Source organism: Synchiropus splendidus, chromosome 14 (assembly GCF_027744825.2).
Source record: "Synchiropus splendidus isolate RoL2022-P1 chromosome 14, RoL_Sspl_1.0, whole genome shotgun sequence".
Classification (NCBI taxonomy): domain Eukaryota; kingdom Metazoa; phylum Chordata; class Actinopteri; order Syngnathiformes; family Callionymidae; genus Synchiropus; species Synchiropus splendidus.
In genome coordinates, this window is record NC_071347.1 from 2,609,055 (window position 1) to 2,628,249 (window position 19,195).

The 19,195-nt window shown below is 42.7% G+C and overlaps 1 protein-coding gene across 2 annotated transcripts; it reads left to right on the plus strand.

Annotated features, from left to right (window-relative positions):
- Positions 1-1,959: 1,959 nt before the first annotated feature.
- Positions 1,960-18,500, plus strand: ptpn9a (protein tyrosine phosphatase non-receptor type 9a). Of its 2 annotated transcripts, none has more exons than XM_053886154.1 (13): positions 1,960-2,446; positions 6,660-6,803; positions 8,819-8,908; positions 9,508-9,632; positions 10,882-10,987; positions 12,277-12,387; positions 12,454-12,770; positions 13,708-13,795; positions 14,213-14,282; positions 14,512-14,590; positions 14,663-14,813; positions 15,537-15,744; positions 16,136-18,500. In XM_053886154.1, exons 1-13 carry the CDS (start codon positions 2,414-2,416, stop codon positions 16,324-16,326), a joined length of 1,713 nt encoding a protein of 570 aa, XP_053742129.1. In that variant the 5' UTR covers positions 1,960-2,413; the 3' UTR covers positions 16,327-18,500. The 2 variants fall into 2 exon arrangements, with proteins under 2 accessions (XP_053742129.1, XP_053742130.1); XM_053886155.1 differs by lacking the exon at positions 1,960-2,446 and adding an exon at positions 2,500-4,596.
- Positions 18,501-19,195: the final 695 nt, after the last annotated feature.

Consider the following 19,195-nt stretch of genomic DNA (forward strand, 5'->3'; position numbering starts at 1 on the left):
CACACTTCCAGCCAAATTTTCAAATGACAGGACACTGTATTAAAAAAGGGGCATGGCAACATATATTTAAGTCAAATTCTCTCTCTTAGTTTTTTGGTTGGCAGTTTAAAAGATGAGCGTGCCATGAGGAATTCTATATAGCTGATATGTGATAGAACTTCAGATCTATCAATACATGTTTTTCTATTGAATTAGCAACTCGGTTGCATAAATTGGCTTTTCATTCAATTGGCTCTACCCCCACAAAACCATCCATTTCACTAGTGCACTTTAAGAAACTCAGCAGGAGGTGATAGGGCCTGCTTGGCCGACAGTTAGGGGGCTTCAACTGTATATTGTTATTATATTGTATTCTTTAAACTGAGGTGACATTCAGGTAGTTACTCTGTCTGCCATTCACTTTATAACAGGCTTTTCTACTGGTTTGGCATAAAGTGGTCATGTTTCCTGACGATTTGGCCCTCTCAACAGACCAAACAACGCAGGAGAAATCCCAAACTTCTGGCATCCATCCAGCACAGCCGGAGTGTCTCTAGAAATGTTCACAACCATTGCATGACCCACGGAACCACCAGAAAATTCACGCTAATGATGAGGACACAGAGAGAGAGCTCACAAACCTCAGCTCCAACAGCTCTGTAAACCTGAATGATACACTTGCAGTGGACACTCCAGAAGCGACAGGGATGCCTGCGCGTTCAGGTTTAGGACTACAGAGGGTAGAACTCCCTCAAGCTCATATCCCTAGACCTGGAGGATGTAGGCAGCTTGGTGCTGAAGAGAGCAGGCAGAAGCTAAAACAAGCTGCTTCCCTCTGTTTGACTCACTCCATTCAGACACTTGCGACACCCTGAGAAGTGCAATCTTGTCGAGGAGACTTCAAGCTATCTCCCCAGGCCATAGTGGGTCCTGGACCCCAACAGCAGACTGCAGTCTAAGCGCTAATAATAACAATATTTCAACCAGAAAACACACCGTGATACTGTTCATTTAGCTCCCGACCTTGGGGCGTGATGGCCCCTGTCTTCTTCTCTGTGCTGGGGCCTGGCCAAGATGATCTCCACAGACCCGGTGATGGTGGGACCAAGAGGGGTAGGAGTCTGTGAATTACATTTCTAGGCTGAGTTATAATGACAACACATATGTCACAGGGTCATTACAGGGATGGAACACTTGGATAGATATCATGAAACATCTTAAAAGAGCTTTTGTTTGCCAATTTTTAATCCAGCAACCCCTGAAAAATGCTTCACATTACTTCCACTATTGTCTTGTTTTACTTCTTTAATTATTCTTTCACTTGTTTTTTGTTTTTTACTTTTTTTATACCAAGGTTAATATCATTATCTCATATACTTTCATGTTGTCTTTTTTTAGACACTAAAAGGACCTAGAATGGAAGCAACTAATGTGGGATGATAATTTGTTTGATTATATTGTCCTCTTGGATTATTAAAAGAGAATTAACAATTAGAAGAAAGAAATGGAACAAACCAATCAACCAATGAGATTCATAAATGCAGGAAAGGCGACATGAAGAGGACAGATGTGACCAAGGTGGCGCCGAATGACCTGCTGTTGCACTCCGTGATGGGTGAAGATGAAGAATTGAATCTGGGAAAAACAACTGATCTTGAACTTTAACTTAAACTTGATCTTAAACCAATGTAAAACAACGCAATTAAAGTGTTTTAAAAGAAAGGTCGAAGCCATTTTTATATTTTGAAAGTCAACTTTAGTATGTTCTGTTGTTGTATTTATGCGTAATATTCATTGTTAAATTACAGACGTCACTGTGGATAGATGGTTCCAGAGGCGCAAAAGTAAGACATTTAACAGCTAAAATACATTAGCCAATATTATATGTCGTTGCAAACTAGGGCTTAAATGACTGAACGCCAATTCTAGAATCGATAATCATTCAGTGGGATGACCTTCTGCAGAGCTGCATTTGACCAGCCAGAGCGGATCATCCTGTGTTCCTCATATGAAGGCTTGGTGATTTACAGGTACTGACCACCAGGGAGCAGAGCGACACACGCAGGAAGTCTCCAAACGTGAGCACTGGGGGCGAAGATCTGCGCTGGAAACTTGTGATTCATGGCTCGGCCAAATGTGCAGCTCTGTGAGCCGTGACGGGTCAGCCTGAAGAAGAAGCTGGAGCCACCAGCTTGACTCCGATTCCCCTGCTGCCCACCGCTTTTTCTCGCCCGAATCCAGCGCTATCTTCTGTCTTTTCCTCGACAGACTGCATGGGCTGCTAGAGCTAAGTACCGAGCTCCCATCTTCGTAGGAGGACTGCGAGGAAATATCTGAACCCGATGATTGAACCGTAAGAGAGACGATCCCAGCAGCTTTTTCACTCGCCATCTTGATGAGAACGACGTGTGTGAACAGGAGGTGAACGGGAATCATGGCAGCTACTCTGTCTGCTGAGGAAGAACAGGTAGGCCTTTTAAAACTCTTCAACACTCTTGAATGCATTTGTACTTCCACACACGGGATCACACACGGCCCAGTGCCTCGGGGCTGTCACGGGTCAAACCAGGTCCGCAGCGGAAACCAAGCATCGATTTTTCCCCTCTTTCTTCTGGCGCGGTGTAGCTCTGTTTGCATCACTGCCACTTGGTCTCCTTCCGCAGTTGCGAAACAGACCTAGATCCCTCTCCTACGTGGGTGAAAGGTTGGTCATACTCATAACGCGATGACCACCCACCTAATACTGACAAGCCTTGTGTTGCGGTCTGCTGTGGTGAGCGCTCCTGCCAGGCGGCGAGTAGGGAGAGAAGAGACCGGGGCTGCCTCCTGTCATGCAGGAAATCAGAGCCCGTCCTTCAGTTCGCCCCTGTTTAGTGCGCCCCATGACGTTCCCTGTTGCAGAAAAGGTACGGTTTCTGCCATGGGTCATTGGGCTTTTTCTTCTTTCCATCTGTCAAATCGGTATGAAAGGTTTAAGCTAAAATGTTGAATAAAATATTTTTTATTACAGTGCTTCTAAGCATGCCTGTTGCTGTCAGTCAGGATTTATGTGATATTTAATGGAAAGAGAGAAACATTCTGAATGAAAAATCCCCTTCAAAACTCAAGGTTAATAATGAAGAAAATAACAAAAGAGCCGTAAAATTCAGACACCAGTGTAGGTAAATTGTTCTGTATAGGATGTATCAAAGATACTTTTTCCTTTTAATTTATCAACACTTTCCTAACACTTCGGTCTGCAATTTTATAAAAGCCAAAATAACCCCAGAATTCCCTTTTTGAAAGGGAAAGAATCTCCACAGCACTTTCACCATTCTTCCACATGTAAACATTGCCAGCCGCACCTGCATGTCTTCATCAGGGGCCGCTGCTCTGCTGAGGAGTGGACATGATCACGGTTTATAAGCATATTCTTAGTAAATTAAAGGCTCAATAATTATATTCGCAACGACAGGGACTGAGGCGTGTTTGATTTATTCAATGCAGATGAGTGTTTTCAGTTGCGGTGTGCATCAGAGCCATGATCAACACGATTTAAAGTTGGTTTGTTCAGCGTTTCACATTGTTGTACCTTAGCTAACTAAACTAGTGTCATGTATTTCACTTTAATTCTCCGGCACAACATGAGACACTCCACACCACAACATCACCTTAACTAACACACACAGCTGCTGACACACACTCGTATATCTCCAGTCTCAGATAGGACTGATCGGTCACGCATGTGCACTTGAGTGGTCTCTGCCTTTATTTAAGCAATATTGAACACATAAATTGCACTTGATTGATTTGAGGCAAATGATGGAGAGAACATAAACTGTTCGTTCGATAAGGCAATAGGAGTTGTCATTGTGAGTTAATGGCAAAGTCTCATGCTAATGCATCGTGATCCTCTTTTTTGCAATATATGACACACAGTATGTATCATTTTGTGTTCATGTCATTCTTCAAGCTCAATTGCTGAGGTTATCACACCCATCATTCAGAACACTACCAGGCATGAGCAGATGGCCTGAGTGGAGGTGTGAAGAATCTTGACAGTGGTGTCACTCGCAGAGAAGAACTACACATTGCTGACACAAGTAAATATGGTTGCCACAGCGACCCATGAAGGACAATCCAAGCTTTGATGAGTATTTCTGAAGAGTAGCTACGGGGAAGATATCTTGGAACTGACAACCTTCCAGTCACTGGGTGATAACTCCAATAGCATCTAAGCTATTCCGCCGCTGTCTCTGTCTTGACGGAGAAAGTGCCAGATAAATCACTTGATGTTTTCGGCATGTGTTAGTTGCCTTTAAGCCAGTGTCTGGGACTGCCTTCACACTCTCTTCCCCTCATTGGAAAACTGACTTTTTCTACTGCAAGGTCATTGTGGATGGTTTTCCGATTTCAGTCGCATTTTATTGAGGAACTTTCTGTAAACCTATTGAGGTAGCAAATAAAGAGTTTTGCCGTTAGGATCCTGCACATTCTTCTGGGCACTCTGTGTCGTCTGTTCTGCTTCTCTTCAGTCTTCACATCATCTGGCAGCAAGTCTTATCTGACTACTCCATTTCCTGTGGCAGGCCGGGCCTCTGTGAGGCCATGGGACGCCCTTATTACATCCACAGCCGTGTGAGTGTTGCTAGACTTGGTTTGTGTGTGTAAGGCTGTGTGTGAGTGTAGCAACTGCTAAAAGCATTTCCATTGGGCTCTGGGGGAGACCATGTGTTTCAGAGGGCATGTGTGTCCGTCATATGCTTGTGTTACGTGTGCACACAGGAAGCAGTGGCCTGAAATAGAGCAAGAATGCTGTCATAAACCTCCTGTTTGGCTATCAAATAGTGAAGTGAAGCCATCTCTATAGTAATGAACTATCAAAGTCACCATAAAGCATATCTTGTTTTTCCCCAATTCCATTTTATTTTTTGAGGTTTTATTTTATGTAAAACTAATGTACAAATTAGAAAACAACTTAAATGTATTGATATGAGAATATACACAACACAGTTTTTTGTGATGCTCTGTCACAATTTTCTTCACTGATCTTTGAAAAGTCTAACCTGTGATACAAAATATATTTATTTATTTTTGTAACTGACAGAACACACTTTTAATATTTAAAACGTGCTTTATTGATAAACAATATCTGTGAATACAGCAGTATTTTGTTTTAAAAATAAAGTGAGGCAGTAAATAAAACGATAACAAATACGTAACATTCCAGTGTGAGGAATGGAGCACTTGGTTTATCCACCACTGTCACAGGCTGAGCATGAGCAATTGATCTTGTGCACTTATACAGAATAATAACTCAAGGTTTTTCAATGAAATCTTTCAGGGCGTTGGGTTGTATTCAGTAGTTACTTCTGGGTTCATGAATGCTCCCAATATTACCGTGCTATCAATTTCGATTCTTCACATGAAAGGCTTCAGTGAGCCCATTTTCATCTCTTGTGTGTGCGTGCATGTGTTGTACTACCACATGACAGCATGTGGTAGTACAACACATGCACTCAGTGATATTATGCAGTCAAAATTAGGTAGATAAAGCTCAGTGTGGGGAAGCATTTAAAGTTCTAGCTATGTCTCGTCATTAGAAACATTAGGAACAATTTTGTTCCAAATGATTATCATTAAAATCCAATGTTCCAAAGAAATTGGGCAATAATGTCTACACGTTTCTGTCATTGTGTGCATTGTTTTACAGTGCTGCAGTTTTGTCTCTGGGTGTTTTAAAGTCCTCTCATCCTAGGAAAAATATTTGATGTTTACCCTCTCAAGAGATTAAAAAGACTTATGGAGATAGGCTGACACACGTTATTTGGACTTTTACCAGTGGTACACAAAGTAAGAACACGCATATACACAGTGATGTGTATTAATATTGTTTCAGTCCCTGATGACAGAGATGAACTGTTTAGTGTGTCCATGCCTTCCAGAATGGCATGGACTCATCTGTGGGAACCATCAGCAGGTGCAGCTGCCGCTCACCTCCTGCATGTTAAAATCTCAGCGCTTTTTTTTTTATGTGTGTGGCTCCCCAGCACTCAAACAGGAGCATTCTGTCTTCAGTCCCATTGCCCTCATCACTACCAGTTTTGTTTCCATTTAGAGTTGAGGAATCCTACAAGTTGACTTCCTGCCTCAGATCTGACACTACTCCCTCCCTCTGAGGCCAGCAGTCTTTTGGACCTTTCACTGCCTCCTCTGTCACCTTCTGCGTGCTAATCTGTGATGCCTTGAGGGGGGGATGGAATGTAAAGGGGGTGAGACAGGAAGACTGAAAGGATGTAACACTGTGCCCATCAGGATAGTCCCCTCACCAGTGCGCTATATAGCGCGGTATAAACCTCACTCCTCTGTCACTTTCAAACTGCTGATTCGTATTCCCCCTGGCGAAACACAGCTCACACTTTCATCAATCCATCTATTGGGCAACTTCTCCTCACTCCTGTGGCGTTTTATATTGACATTAGGAAAGTACACTTTTGTGTCCCATGCTGATGCTGAAGGCAGCCTCCAGGGCTGCATGTTGATACATTAGGTTTTCAATTGAAGCACGTTTTGCCTTCCGCGGCATATATCCATGCCAAGTATGAAGTTACATGAGGCACCTGTCAGCTCTAGTTCCACCTCCTCCATAGCAGACTTTGGGTTCAAATTATGTTTTTCTGACCACAAGTGTGTACTTGCAGGCTACCAAGCAGTTTCTGGAGGAAATCAACAAGTGGACCAGTCAGCATGGCGTGTCCCCCCTGTCCCGAGATCTGGCCGTCAAGTTCCTCATGGCTCGGAAATTTGATGTCCTCAGAGCAATCGAGCTCTTTCACAGCTATAGGGTGAGAAAAACCATAGTGGACTAACTGTTAAACTGCTGATGTAAAACACACCTGGGTTAAAAGTGCAGATGATGAATGAAATTCGGAACAGCAAAATGACATTGGACCCCTGTTGAACACAGAGCAAGTTTTTTGTCATAAGTTGGTGAAGTTATTGTCTGCATTTTGAGTTTCTGGGCTCATTTTGTAGGGACACACTTCAATAGGATTCCATTTCTTAAGACAGACTACAATTTTGGTTGACTAAAACTAAACGAAAATAACTAGGGGTGAGGAAACAATTAGATTTTGATTTTTTTCCTGATAGTATTAAATATTAATATTTCTCCTCAGACTTTTTCTCCACGTTATGAGACGTGGATCTCTCTCCTGCCGCAACTGACCAAAATGATCAAATGTCTTCATTAATGAATCAGAATTGCAATGTTAATTGAATCTACACCAAAGTATCAGGAAAAAAAATTAAATCTGGACAAAAGCATATCCTGCCAGCCCAAAACATAATCTTGAATGACCTAAAAAATAACAATAATAATAATGTATTTTTTTATTTTACTGCTGTCAGTATATTTAATATATGTGAATACCCATTCTATAATTTTTTTCAATATATTACATAATTATTCACTGAAACTTAGATTTGACAAGTGACTGACATTGAATTTTCTCCCCTCAATGTAGTGTACTAGTTGCTGAATTCAGTATTTCAAACTTTTACAAGCAGTCTTTATATGACCGCCAAGGTCTTGCACACTGTTACAGCGATCCATCATCCAACCAACGCACCTGGCCATCAAATCTCCCACTGTAAGCTGAGAAGAAAGCGTGATAGCCTAGAACTTTAACTATGCCTGGCTGTGAAGCAGCTGTTGTGTTTTTAGGGAATTAATGGAAGAACAGCCAACAAAGTGGGCGCTCTGCATATGTCCATATCAAAATAATGATGTAGAATGCACACTGACAGGACAATGCGCATCAGCGTGATTGGGCTTATGGTAAAGTGAGACTTGCTGCAAGCTATTTTTACTGATAAGTGTGTTATTGTAAGGACATTGGGCTTTCATGCAGACTTGCTTTGGCTTTCTGTGTTGGTCTATTCGTGTTTATTAAAAATCCAAAGCATGGCTCCTGCCATGAGCCTTGCCCCACTCAAAAAGCATTTGAGGGCGTCCATTTCTTTCACTGAAGTGGCACGGGACCACGCCACCTCCAGGTGGTAAGTGTCGCACATGTGCATCAATGCCGTACTGACCCCATGTACGCAAACCTTCTGACAGAAAACGGTGGCGGATTTGATGGTTTCTGTCTCCGTGTTCATGGCACAGGAGTCGTACAGTTGAATCACATGAACCTAGAGCTCTTGTTCTGTTGCACCATTTAATCATAAGAGCTCATGTGAGTATGGTAGGGTTCTGACCCAGACTAACAGTTGTAAATAATGAATGCTTCATTGTCTTCCAGTGGGTGTCAAAGCTTGTCCTGAGTTGGTCATGAGTGTGTTTCAGTTGACATGTTCTTATTCGTGTTTAATCAATGGTTTGATGACCTGAGCCCTGAATGGGAAATATAAAGAAATTGTTTGAAAGAAATATTGAATTGCATAAAGTAATACAATATACATTGAGAAACATTGATCAATGAAAATGTAATCTTTGTCATAAAAATGTGTGGACCAGGACAGTTTTCTTTCCGTTTGCAGGCGTCTCGTGAGAATCATCAGATTGTCTGTTTTCTGCGCTCATGTCTTCATTCCAGTTCTCTGTGAAACAGTGTTGCACACTGTGGTCAGTGGTGTTGGACTGAAATATTTGTTATCTATGCCGATCAGCTGATAGAGGAAGCGGTAATAGGGTTCACACTTCTGGTTCTTGCACAGCCCTCTTCTACATGTTCTTCTACACATATTTCCTCATTGTTTAGCAAAAGAGTAACTTCTAATCGGATAATAAGGAGCTGTAGAAGTCAGGCCTCCTCATAAGCCTCTGTTTCTGAGGTTCTGTCTTGTGTCAATGCAGGAAACTCGCCTGAAAGAAGGAATCGTGCGACTGCAGCCACAGGAGGAACCTCTGCGCTCTGAGCTGCTGAGTGGGAAGTTCACGGTTCTGGTAGGAGAATCGCTCATCAATCTAGTCGGACTGCTGCTCTGTTGAACACAAACAAAACCCTTAGGCTCGAGATGTGTAGTGTGTCAACAACATACACACAAACTACAGAAACAACCTCAAAAACACACACAGGTCATAGACACGTGTATACACAGGACATGAGCCATACACATACACAGGGGTGATTGGTGTCTCTCCCTCTCGCTGCGTGTTGCTGGTTGTGTGTTTTGTGCCGCCACAGTGTCCCTGTCTCCCACATCCTGTCTGGACTATTTTAAGTCTGTGAGGACGGACACACGTTTGCTGACAAAGAGACTCAAACCGTGCTTTCAGGTGGTCCCTGAAGACTGCCAAGTTCTGATGGAACATTCTAGGAAATAGTGGCCCCTCCTATAGTTAGGCTGTGTGAGCTGCAGCGCCACCCAGTGTTTGTTAATCATCCTGCATAGTTTCTGTAATGAGTCCACTCACAGCCATCTGTGGAACACACTCAAGTCAATGAATCCAACACATGAAGTGCCGCAGGCTTGGAGAGGGCTTCCCACAGGGTGTGGGTGCAAAACCCTGTGTTTGTGGTCTCATGTTTCTGTGTTTCTCAGAATGCTCGGGATCCAACAGGAGCCTCCATCGCCCTGTACACAGCCAAGCTTCATCATCCCAATAAGACTGGGAACCACGTGGTGCTGCAGGCGCTCTTCTACCTCCTGGACCGGGCCGTGGAGAGGTACTGATCTGTTCATGTTCAAATGCAAGAAGAGTAATAAGCTCATTTTCTGATGTCACATGCAATACTTACTGCACAATTTCACAATTAAATCATGAATCCAAAGTTAATATCTGTGATATAAGAATGGCTTGTTTTGACTGATTCTGAATGCTGCCTAAAGTTGAACCAATCAAGAATAAAATAATTTTGAAAACTGTAAACGCATATTAGTTTCTTCCAACTGTTTGAAGCAGTCAAATAATAAACAAATATGGGGATAATACAAAAAAACATTTGCTATTGGAATATTTGTTATACAATGGTGGAGAAATCATTTTAACTGTTCCCTCATAGAAAAGTTTGAAATCTCATACAGTATAACACAATGAAGTGTGTGAAGGCTTCATGACATTCAGTGTGACAATTTGGAGAAACTACATGAAGTTTATGGTGATAATGCATAGCCTCTTTTTTTGTCATTCCTACTGATGTGTGGATTTCTGATGTATCTATCCCAAGTCTAGAATACACTGCATTTATTACAGGACATTATGGGAGTCAGTGTGAGCATGAATGTTGTGGCCCTTGTTTGCTTGGCTACATCTACCAAGTGAAGGCACCACTGAAAACGACTGGATGCGAGGAACTTATTGCTCTTCGCCTCAGTATAAATGGGTGATGTCAGTGTAATAACTGCCTAGTCCTTGAGTGGCAGTGTATTTTCAGAGAAGTCAGGGGAAAAAGACCCGCACACTCCTGTGCCTCCAGATCATAATAAGCTGTGATGTTGGACGTATGTTGGAGTGATACCTATCAGCTCGTTTCGACTGAAGAAGTGGAGCTTTTGCTGCAAGTGATTTTAAGTTTGTAATTATGGGGACATTAACCTTGCAATGAGAAAACACTTCAGTGGACACCAGAGATTCCATTCAATAGATCACTGCTGTACCGTGCAGCCAGGTACCAGCACCCTGAGTATTCATACTGACATGACTTTGGCTTGCTGATGGTTTATATGTGCTTTTATGGAAAAAAAGTTAAAGCTTCATTCTCTCGTTATTCAACTGAAAGTCACGTTATTATATAAAATTGTTTTATACTACGATAAATTAAAAGGATCCCTTACAAGCTGAAAATAAGAGATTAATCTGAATCTGAATCTAAACAATTCGGTTATTTATTTGCATCTTATTGTGAGTCACAGTTAGCATTTCTGATAGAAGTTTGATTGTTGAATAATGGCTAACTCTTTATTTCTGACTGGCAGCTTTGAGACTCAGAGAAATGGTCTGGTGTTCATCTACGACATGGCCGGATCCAACTACACAAACTTTGAGCTGGACCTCAGCAAGAAGATCCTGAACCTGCTCAAGGTACTTGTTAGTGATAGGAGTTTGTTAACGCTCAAAACTGGCCAAATAGGATTGGATTTGTTGTGGGTTTCCAACATGTGGGATCCTTTTTTTGCTCCATAAATCCCTCACTGAGAAATCATTCATGGTGTCTGTTGCCAGAGTGCGTAGTATTTTCAGCTGTTGTTGATGTTTATTTACAGGGTTTTCGTTCATGAATATTCATCTCAAGCTAAATGTGACCTAAATGATTAGGTTTTTCAGCCAAAAATGACTAAAAAGAGGCTATTAAACCCAAAACAGCATGTCAGACACCAGACGTGGTGGAGCAAGCAAAAAGCCATCTGGCTAGAGGCAACAGTTCTATGGCATGGAGGGATTTCAATACATCTGACCAAGACCAACGAGTCATTTGTTAAGATGCTACTAGAACAGGTTGCACTGTACTTATAACACGCTACAATAAGCAAGTCTTTGCTGCAAGCAGCGCTGATAGCTAGTTCCTTGCAACAGTCATGTGGGATCTGTGGGTCTTAATAGGGAATGTTATCTCTCTTCTTGCCCCCTTTGAGCAACTAACTACAGTGAACAGCTCCTCTGATGGTCCTCTGATCTATAGCTGATGCTACTCCTTTAAATGCAGCGGAGCGAAGACAACGACAAGTACAATCTTAGTATAATGTAATTGGAAATAAGATAAGTCTTCCTCCTTGTCATACATGTTTATGAACATTCATGACATCTTCTTTGAAGCCTTATAGGTGCACTATGATGTCTTATGAATGTAGTAATAATGCATTATACATGAGACCTTTACGTTAAGTGTAACCAAATATTTTCATAATTTTGTAATTGATTTCCTATTTGAAGCTTGAATCTTAACTATTAATTTTTGTGAGTTAAGCACACAGTCTTCCAGTCAGACATAGGCAGTATTACTAATAATTGGCATATTTGTTTCGGCTCAGAATTTTCATTTTGTCGCATCCCTAGTATTCATTTTATTATTACCTTCACTGTAAGGTCAGGTAAATAAGTTTTCATGCTCCCCATTGTGTCTCAGTATAATTTGTTTCTGCTAAACCTGTCATTGAGCGCTCTGTTCTGAAGAAGATGGATTGATGACAGTTGAACCATTTTTACTTCCTGTATAAATGAAAGTGTTAGTGTGTGTTGGCACTTTATAATTACGTAATAGCCGCTGTGAGAGTTTGTGTCTAAACGAACAAATGAATAAAGTACAAAGTTTTATTCGATCTCAGAATAGTAATGGTTTCATGAAGATGACGTCCCGAATCCTTGTCCATCAGGGTGCTTTCCCTGCCAGGCTGAAGAAGGTGTTGATTGTTGGCGCTCCTGTCTGGTTCCGTGTTCCCTACAACCTCCTGAGCCTGCTGCTGAAGGAGAAACTGCGAGAGAGGGTGAGTTACTCCTTTGTCTTCAGTCTGAGGAATACAAGAGCTTTCTAATGATATCTCTGACTTCAGGTTCAAATGGTGAAAACAGCAGAACTCCGCCAGCACCTTCCCAGAGACTGTCTCCCCCAGCACCTCGGTGGCCTGCTCTCACTGGATGCCTTCAGTTGGAACCAGCAGCTTCTTGCGGGTCAGAATGGCCGAGTGGACCCAGTGGATGAGCTGGTGGGGATTCCTCTGGAGGACTCGTCTGTTCACGTCCCAGGGCCAGAGTCCATGAGGCTGCAGGAGCTGATGATGCACCTAGGCAGACTGCAGCGCTCTGGTGTCCATCAGGAGTATGAGGAGTTGCGTAGGGAACTTCCACCTGGAACATTCCACTGTGCACAGTGAGTCACTATGAGAGAAGGTTTCACACACTTTCCCTACGTCCTAGATATAATGGTGCAACAGAGGACTGGCCTTTAGGTATCACATATACTTTACTCACTAGCTCCACCCTGAGTTAGAGCTCATCTGCCCGCCCTTTCTTTGTTGTCAGTTGAAACACTGGTTGTGTTTTTTTATTCCCTGTATGATAGTGACAGTGACAGCTAATTTGAAAGAGTAAACTAGTGTTCATAACATGAGGCGGGAACTGTGCTAAGCTTTCTTATAATATAGTCTACAGTAACTACTGAGAAACCTTCTCAACTAAGCTTCAGTGAAAGATGTGTCGGCCTGGATCAAGTGACATGTTATATGAAATATCAATGTGAGAAAAGTGCAATTTAAGTCAAGCTCTACCTGCAGTGTTTTACAACAGTCGTCAATTTCATCTACAAATTTAAGCATGCAGCTCAGTGGAGTATCTTCTTAGCACTACAATCTCAAAGCTAGAAGGTCCTCAGTCAGGGGTCAACCACCTTTTTGCAACAGCATGTGACTGGTTTATCTGGTGTGATGCCAGTTTCATGGACTGCGAAGGTCAGACTACTGGGGAAAGATACTGCACAACAGAACCATGGGTGCTGACTTTTCTGTATGTCAGTGGGTGCTCAAATGGGGAGCAGGGGAGGAGGGAAGGGAGGGAGGGACGGATGGACGGACGGACGCATGCACGCACGCACGCCCCAATTACATGAATACAGTAGCCATTGTTGATCTACAGATGGCTAGATCAATGGCTTCATAGATGTTATGTGAAGGCAAATACCAGTCCTATGCTGCTGTGTTTCACATGTGAAAAATCAGAGTCCTTCAAAGTCTGACTTAAAATGGCACATTCATTTTTACCCCCAAGTTTGTCGTGACTCTGCTTTCTTATGCATCTCTCATCGTCCACAGAGCTGTCTACAATCAGGAGAGGAATCGCTATGGTGATGTGCTGTGCCTTGACCACACAAGAGTCCGCTTGAAACCGAGAAGGAACGAGGTCAGGGTCCTCTCACTATATTTCAGTATATCCATGGTCAGCTCTAATCAGACAGACAACTCCTTGACAGCGCGCCTCTAAAGCGGAGTAGACACAATAATTTATCAGTTATTGTCCAGATTTTACCCCTTTCTGACCAAGGATGGCGAACGCCAGATTATCTTATCTCTGATAAGATTATCCTGTTGGATAATGCTGTGGTTTAAGGTGTGCTGAGTGTGAATTTGTCTCGATAATGGACTCCAAAAATGGTCCACTGCTTAGTTGAAATTATCAGGTACGGCACATACCCAATGCCAGATGTTTTTATCTTGACTTGTGGGATGCGATGAGTTACGTGACATATGCTCACCATTGAAAATGAGTGCGTAAATGCCTTTATGTAGGTTAAGTTGCTTTGTTTCTTTCTTGCTCCAGAGGTCAGACTACATCAATGCCAGCTTCATGGACGGCTATAAACAGAAAAACGCCTACATCGGCACCCAAGGTAAGTCCACAAATGTGACGACAAAGGCTTTGCGCTGGACTGTCATTACTGTAGAAATAGGACACAGTAGAACTTCACCAGCACATGTGAAAAACGTAGTTTCTCTGTGTTTCAACTCTTGCTGTTATAGTGTCTTACGTTCCGATTAGATGCATTACGTTCGAATAAACGCATTTCTTTTGAGTTTCTTTTTCTGATTTCAACTAATACATTATAATTTTCCCTCTAGGGCCTCTAGAAAAAACCTTTGGAGACTTCTGGAGAATGGTTTGGGAACAAAACGTGCTGGTCATTGTTATGACTACCAGGTAAGGCAGTCATAGTGGTCATAGCTGATATTTTGATGTCAAAGTGTCTGACTTCATGAGGCAAATGTGCAGGACGGACGAAGGCAGTCGGAGAAAGTGCGGTCAGTACTGGCCTCTGGAACAAGGAGGACAGGAAGTATACGGACACATGGCAGTGGTGAACCAGAAGGTGGACAACCACACCCACTACAACCACACAACTCTGGAGCTGCACAACACTGAGGTATGACAACATGACAGTAGTTCCGGCAAGGCTGGTGAATAGTGTTGTAGTCAAGACCACCTAATCCGAGACCAATCTAAGACTAGCGCATACCAAGACAAGACTTAAGACAGGCTTAAAGGGCTGAGATCAAACGGAATGCAGATTACAATCGCAAATCTTACAGAAGTAAATCCAAACAAACCTTCAGAACACTATCAACATTAGATCCCTTCCCATGTTGAAACTGGCCTGGAAAGAATTATTTAGTAAATTCGTCTTGTGTTCACATGAACCTGCTCTTCTTCCTTAGCTGTTGACAGACTGCTATTCACTGATATTACAGTACATTTGTGTTTGTTTACATTTTTATATTTGGTACCACCAGTGACATCACAAGATAGAGGCCCCGAATTTACCTACTCCTGAGTAATTTGTCAGAATCACAATGTAATTTATGATCATATATGGAAACAAAATTTCATTGAATTGTTTAGTATACAGAGAAAGAAGACAACATTTCTGTAGCGTTGTATGTAGCGTAAGTATGTATTGGTTGAATTATGTTTATCTGTCATCAAGCCCCAAAACGTCTACCTGGGCTAAAATTTCAGTGCAGCTCTAGCGTCAGAGGAGATGATCTTAAGTGCTGAAGTCACCCTGAATGTTTCTGCAGTGATTCGCTGACTCAGGTTGCTAAAGCTGTGGCTTTTGAGAATGTTTGAAGTGTTTCTTCTGTTCCAGACTTGTGACCAGAGACAGATCAGTCACTTTCAGTACCTCAGTTGGCCTGACTATGGCGTCCCCTCCTCAGCTGTGATGCTCATAGACTTCCTGGGAGCTGTTAAGAGACAGCAGAAGAAAATGGTTCATGCTTTGGGAGCCCAGTGGACTGGCCACCCACAGGGCCCCCCCATGGTGGTCCACTGTAGTGCAGGTATCGGTAGAACAGGTGAGTTCCTAAGTATGACTATACATCTGTGAAATAATTTATGAGTGACAATGAGCTAAATTTGGCAGTGGCAGTGGACAATTTTGTTTTTGATAGGTGAGGTTATGGTAATTTCAGAGGTCACAGGTGCTTTCTGCTTATCCTGGACATACACTTAGTACTTTAGTGAAGGCCAGATTTGGTTGGAAAGTTAGTTTTAATGGACAGCGAGGAACAAACTGAAGTTTTGAAGAGAGTGATTCGTTTAATTTAGTGTATGTATTAAGCACAGAAGACGGAATATTAAACCTCACAGTATGACAGCAGCTTGATTCTACTGTGATGTCCAAGCTACTAACAGATAACATGAACTGATTTGTGTGGCTCATCATTTGGGTCTTGCATGTTACAGGAACATTCTGTGCTCTGGACATCTGCCTATCCCAGCTGCAGGACGTCGGCTCTCTGAATGTGTGCCAGACGGTGCGGCGCATGAGGTCTCAGCGAGCCTTCAGCATCCAGACCCCAGACCAATATTACTTCTGCTACAACGCCATCTTGGAGCACGCCCAGAGGCAGGGCCTTCTCCCGGCCAATCAGTGAGGTTATGTCTGCTGGGACGCCCGTAGGCTGAAGCGACATTAGTATTATAAGCGTTGTAAACTTCCTACCAGAAGCCATTTGTCGTAGCTGAAGCCACTTATATATGTCATGATGGGATGGTGAAAGCCTGGACTTTGGACCCTGCCAAAAACCTTGCATAAACTTGTAACTATGTTGTGGGTTGTTTTGGAGGATGTGGCCTTAAAGACTATTTATTTGAATCTTAACAGGAAAGGTTTTGGGACCATAGATAAGTAGCCCATGTCTGACTCTCTTGACGTCCACTGTGCTCCATCACCATCACAGCTGTCTCCTAACATTACAGACTTCAAGCTTTTTTTTTTTTTTTTAACATTGAACAATAATACTGGCATTCATGGCAGGTTCTCTCTGTCTGTCTCAATGTCTGTAAAAGTCCAGCTGGTTTCTCATCACTGAACACAAGTAGAATAGGGCCTGCTGCATTTTCTACCTTAACAGATTCCAAACTTCACACATCATTGCCAGTGTAAGTTGTTGGCTGTGGAGAAACAGTTTTGAGGCCATGTAAGTGTGCTGTAATCACCATTTTGTCGGTTGATGTGTGTTAAATACCCTTCTTTAATGGTTCAGAACACTGGTTTTTAATGGCACCTGGTAAGATCAGTCTGAAGACACAGAGTTGCAAGTCTTAAGCAGTTACACCGGATCGCTCTTGATGTAGCAGCATGATCTCACATCAAGACAGGCGAGTATCTGATTTACCAATGAGTTCACCCTGAAAACCAAGGTAACATGACTATTCCACATGGCTTTAGCCAATAAATGATGTCTTGGCAACGATAATGATGTGATCCAGTCACTGTCAAAGCTGTGAAATTGGAGGAAGAAATAAGGCATCTGGCTTCAAGATAGAGCAAGTCATTCTTCCAGTTACATTTGTCTCGTGTGGTAGACTGGTGATCTGTGGAAGTGACCGCTGTGTGTGCAAAGTGAAGAGCATTTATCATCCTTATATCTTCAAAATTGTAATGAAATGTATTGTTAATAACGTGGGAGAAACCTGGGGATGCAAAATGCATGAGAGTGGCATCATGACTGAGGTCAGGTTGACTTGACTAGTTGCAATTAAGCTTATGGCTGTCTTAGAGAGGGTTAGTCGACCCGTTTGAATTGAAACAACTTCTCTTGGACTACCAGACCTTCCTCTCTCTGCACGCTTGACTAGGATCTTTCCTGTCTGATGTGTCAACTAGCTGCTCAAATGACTTTACAAGGTGGCCAAGTGACTACATAATGGGTCGCCAAGTCTCTTAAAATTACAAAAGAAGCTGAGCCTTTGTTGCTTCACACTGGATTCATGGGTCCAGTCATCTGCCAGAGAAAACCCATTGTGGTTGCATGTATAATCCTAAACTGCCACAGAGGGTCATTCTCTCTTTTAGCCGAGTCTGCCACTCACCCCAGGTCAACTGAGTTTGGGACCAGCATGACACTCTTATCAGGTACAGACAGAATCATTGGTCAGTCAATGAAATCCGTGGAACTCTGAGATAGGTGACAATTCATTGTCTGGACATTTCAGTGTCTTTCTTCCCTGAGATGTTCTGACCAAAACTGGCTGTCCAGACACACTTTATAATCTGTCATTAGACCTCACGACCAGTGCAATATACTTCTTTTGAATCATGAGTTTCATGCCTTAGCACTTTTAAACAATCAGGCTGACATGACAGCAGCAGGATGGGGCCCCACACCAAGATCAGATATGATCATCTTAGTAAACACACATGGCTGAAAAACAAGGATATTACAGGGACAGTGGAATAACACTCAACCAGCTATCACAAAATGCACAAATACTTGCTCCAGCGTGCGGAAGCCACTGTATGGACGCCGGATCATGGATCTGTGTGAAACTACTCCTGCTCAGTCTCGTTGGTTGGTGCCAGGTTAAATGACGATAACTACAGAATTCATATTGAATTTGCTTCTAGTGAAACATTGTAGAGTTTGCTGTCCTTGACTTATTTTGGCTGCAATGTGCTCTTTTTCCTTTTCGTTTGCACTTGACTGTTGAAGAACTGTCTTGTTTGCAGTCAGCATTATGAATTTTATATTTCTTTTAAGAATAATTTACTTTGGTCTTTTGTTTGGGTAAATGTGTAATAAACTCAAAACAATGTCAATACACACATTTTGTTGTTTTCCTTGATGTTGTCAAATACTGACTTGCATTTTAGCTATGCAGCCCCAGATTACGTTCTAATAATCCCTCTCTAGAAGGTCTGCTGCCTCTGCCGGAGCTCTATTGCTAGCGTGGAGGAGATAGCTCTGACTCAGATAGTGCTAGAGCACATCGCTTCCCCCGCGTTTGCTGTGGATGGGTCACAGAGCGTCGTCTCAGCATCTACCAAATGCAGGCACACCCTTGCACATGGGCTCATGTCCGCTGCCCACTCAGTCATGAACTTCACATGCAATGGCTCAGTCATTCTGGTTCTCGACAAGGGTTACAGTGTGGCTCTGTCTATTCATCTCATAAGTTGTCCACCAACTTCTAGGCATTGCTCCAGAATTACTACAGCTTGGGTCACCGCACTGTTCAGTATAACGGGTGTGTTCTGGAACCACTTAGCACAAACATGCTGACAAGAAATGTTTTGGCGACCCCAACAGTGGTGCCTCTTTGCTCACCGGGTGTCATTCGTTATTCCACAGTATGGCTGGCTGTCCAACCAATGCTGGCGACGTGGACTGTCAAGGTGGCATCTAGTTGCCAGCCCTAGGCAGAATTTCCTCACCAGTCTGTGCTTGGACTGGTTGAAACCTCGGGCCAGCCACTATCTGATCCACGAACACAGAGGGACAATATTTGAGTATTAACTGC

What these genes read in the sequence shown, in the direction of transcription:
- ptpn9a (XM_053886154.1), top strand. Translation starts at nt 2,414, where the DNA reads ATGGCAGCTACTCTGTCTGCTGAGGAAGAACAG. An exon ending in CTGGACCGGGCCGTGGAGAG is followed by an intron (nt 9,633 to 10,881) that starts GTACTGATCTGT and finishes TCTGACTGGCAG; the next exon opens with CTTTGAGACTCAGAGAAATG. An exon ending in CGCCTACATCGGCACCCAAG is followed by an intron (nt 14,283 to 14,511) that starts GTAAGTCCACAA and finishes TTTTCCCTCTAG; the next exon opens with GGCCTCTAGAAAAAACCTTT.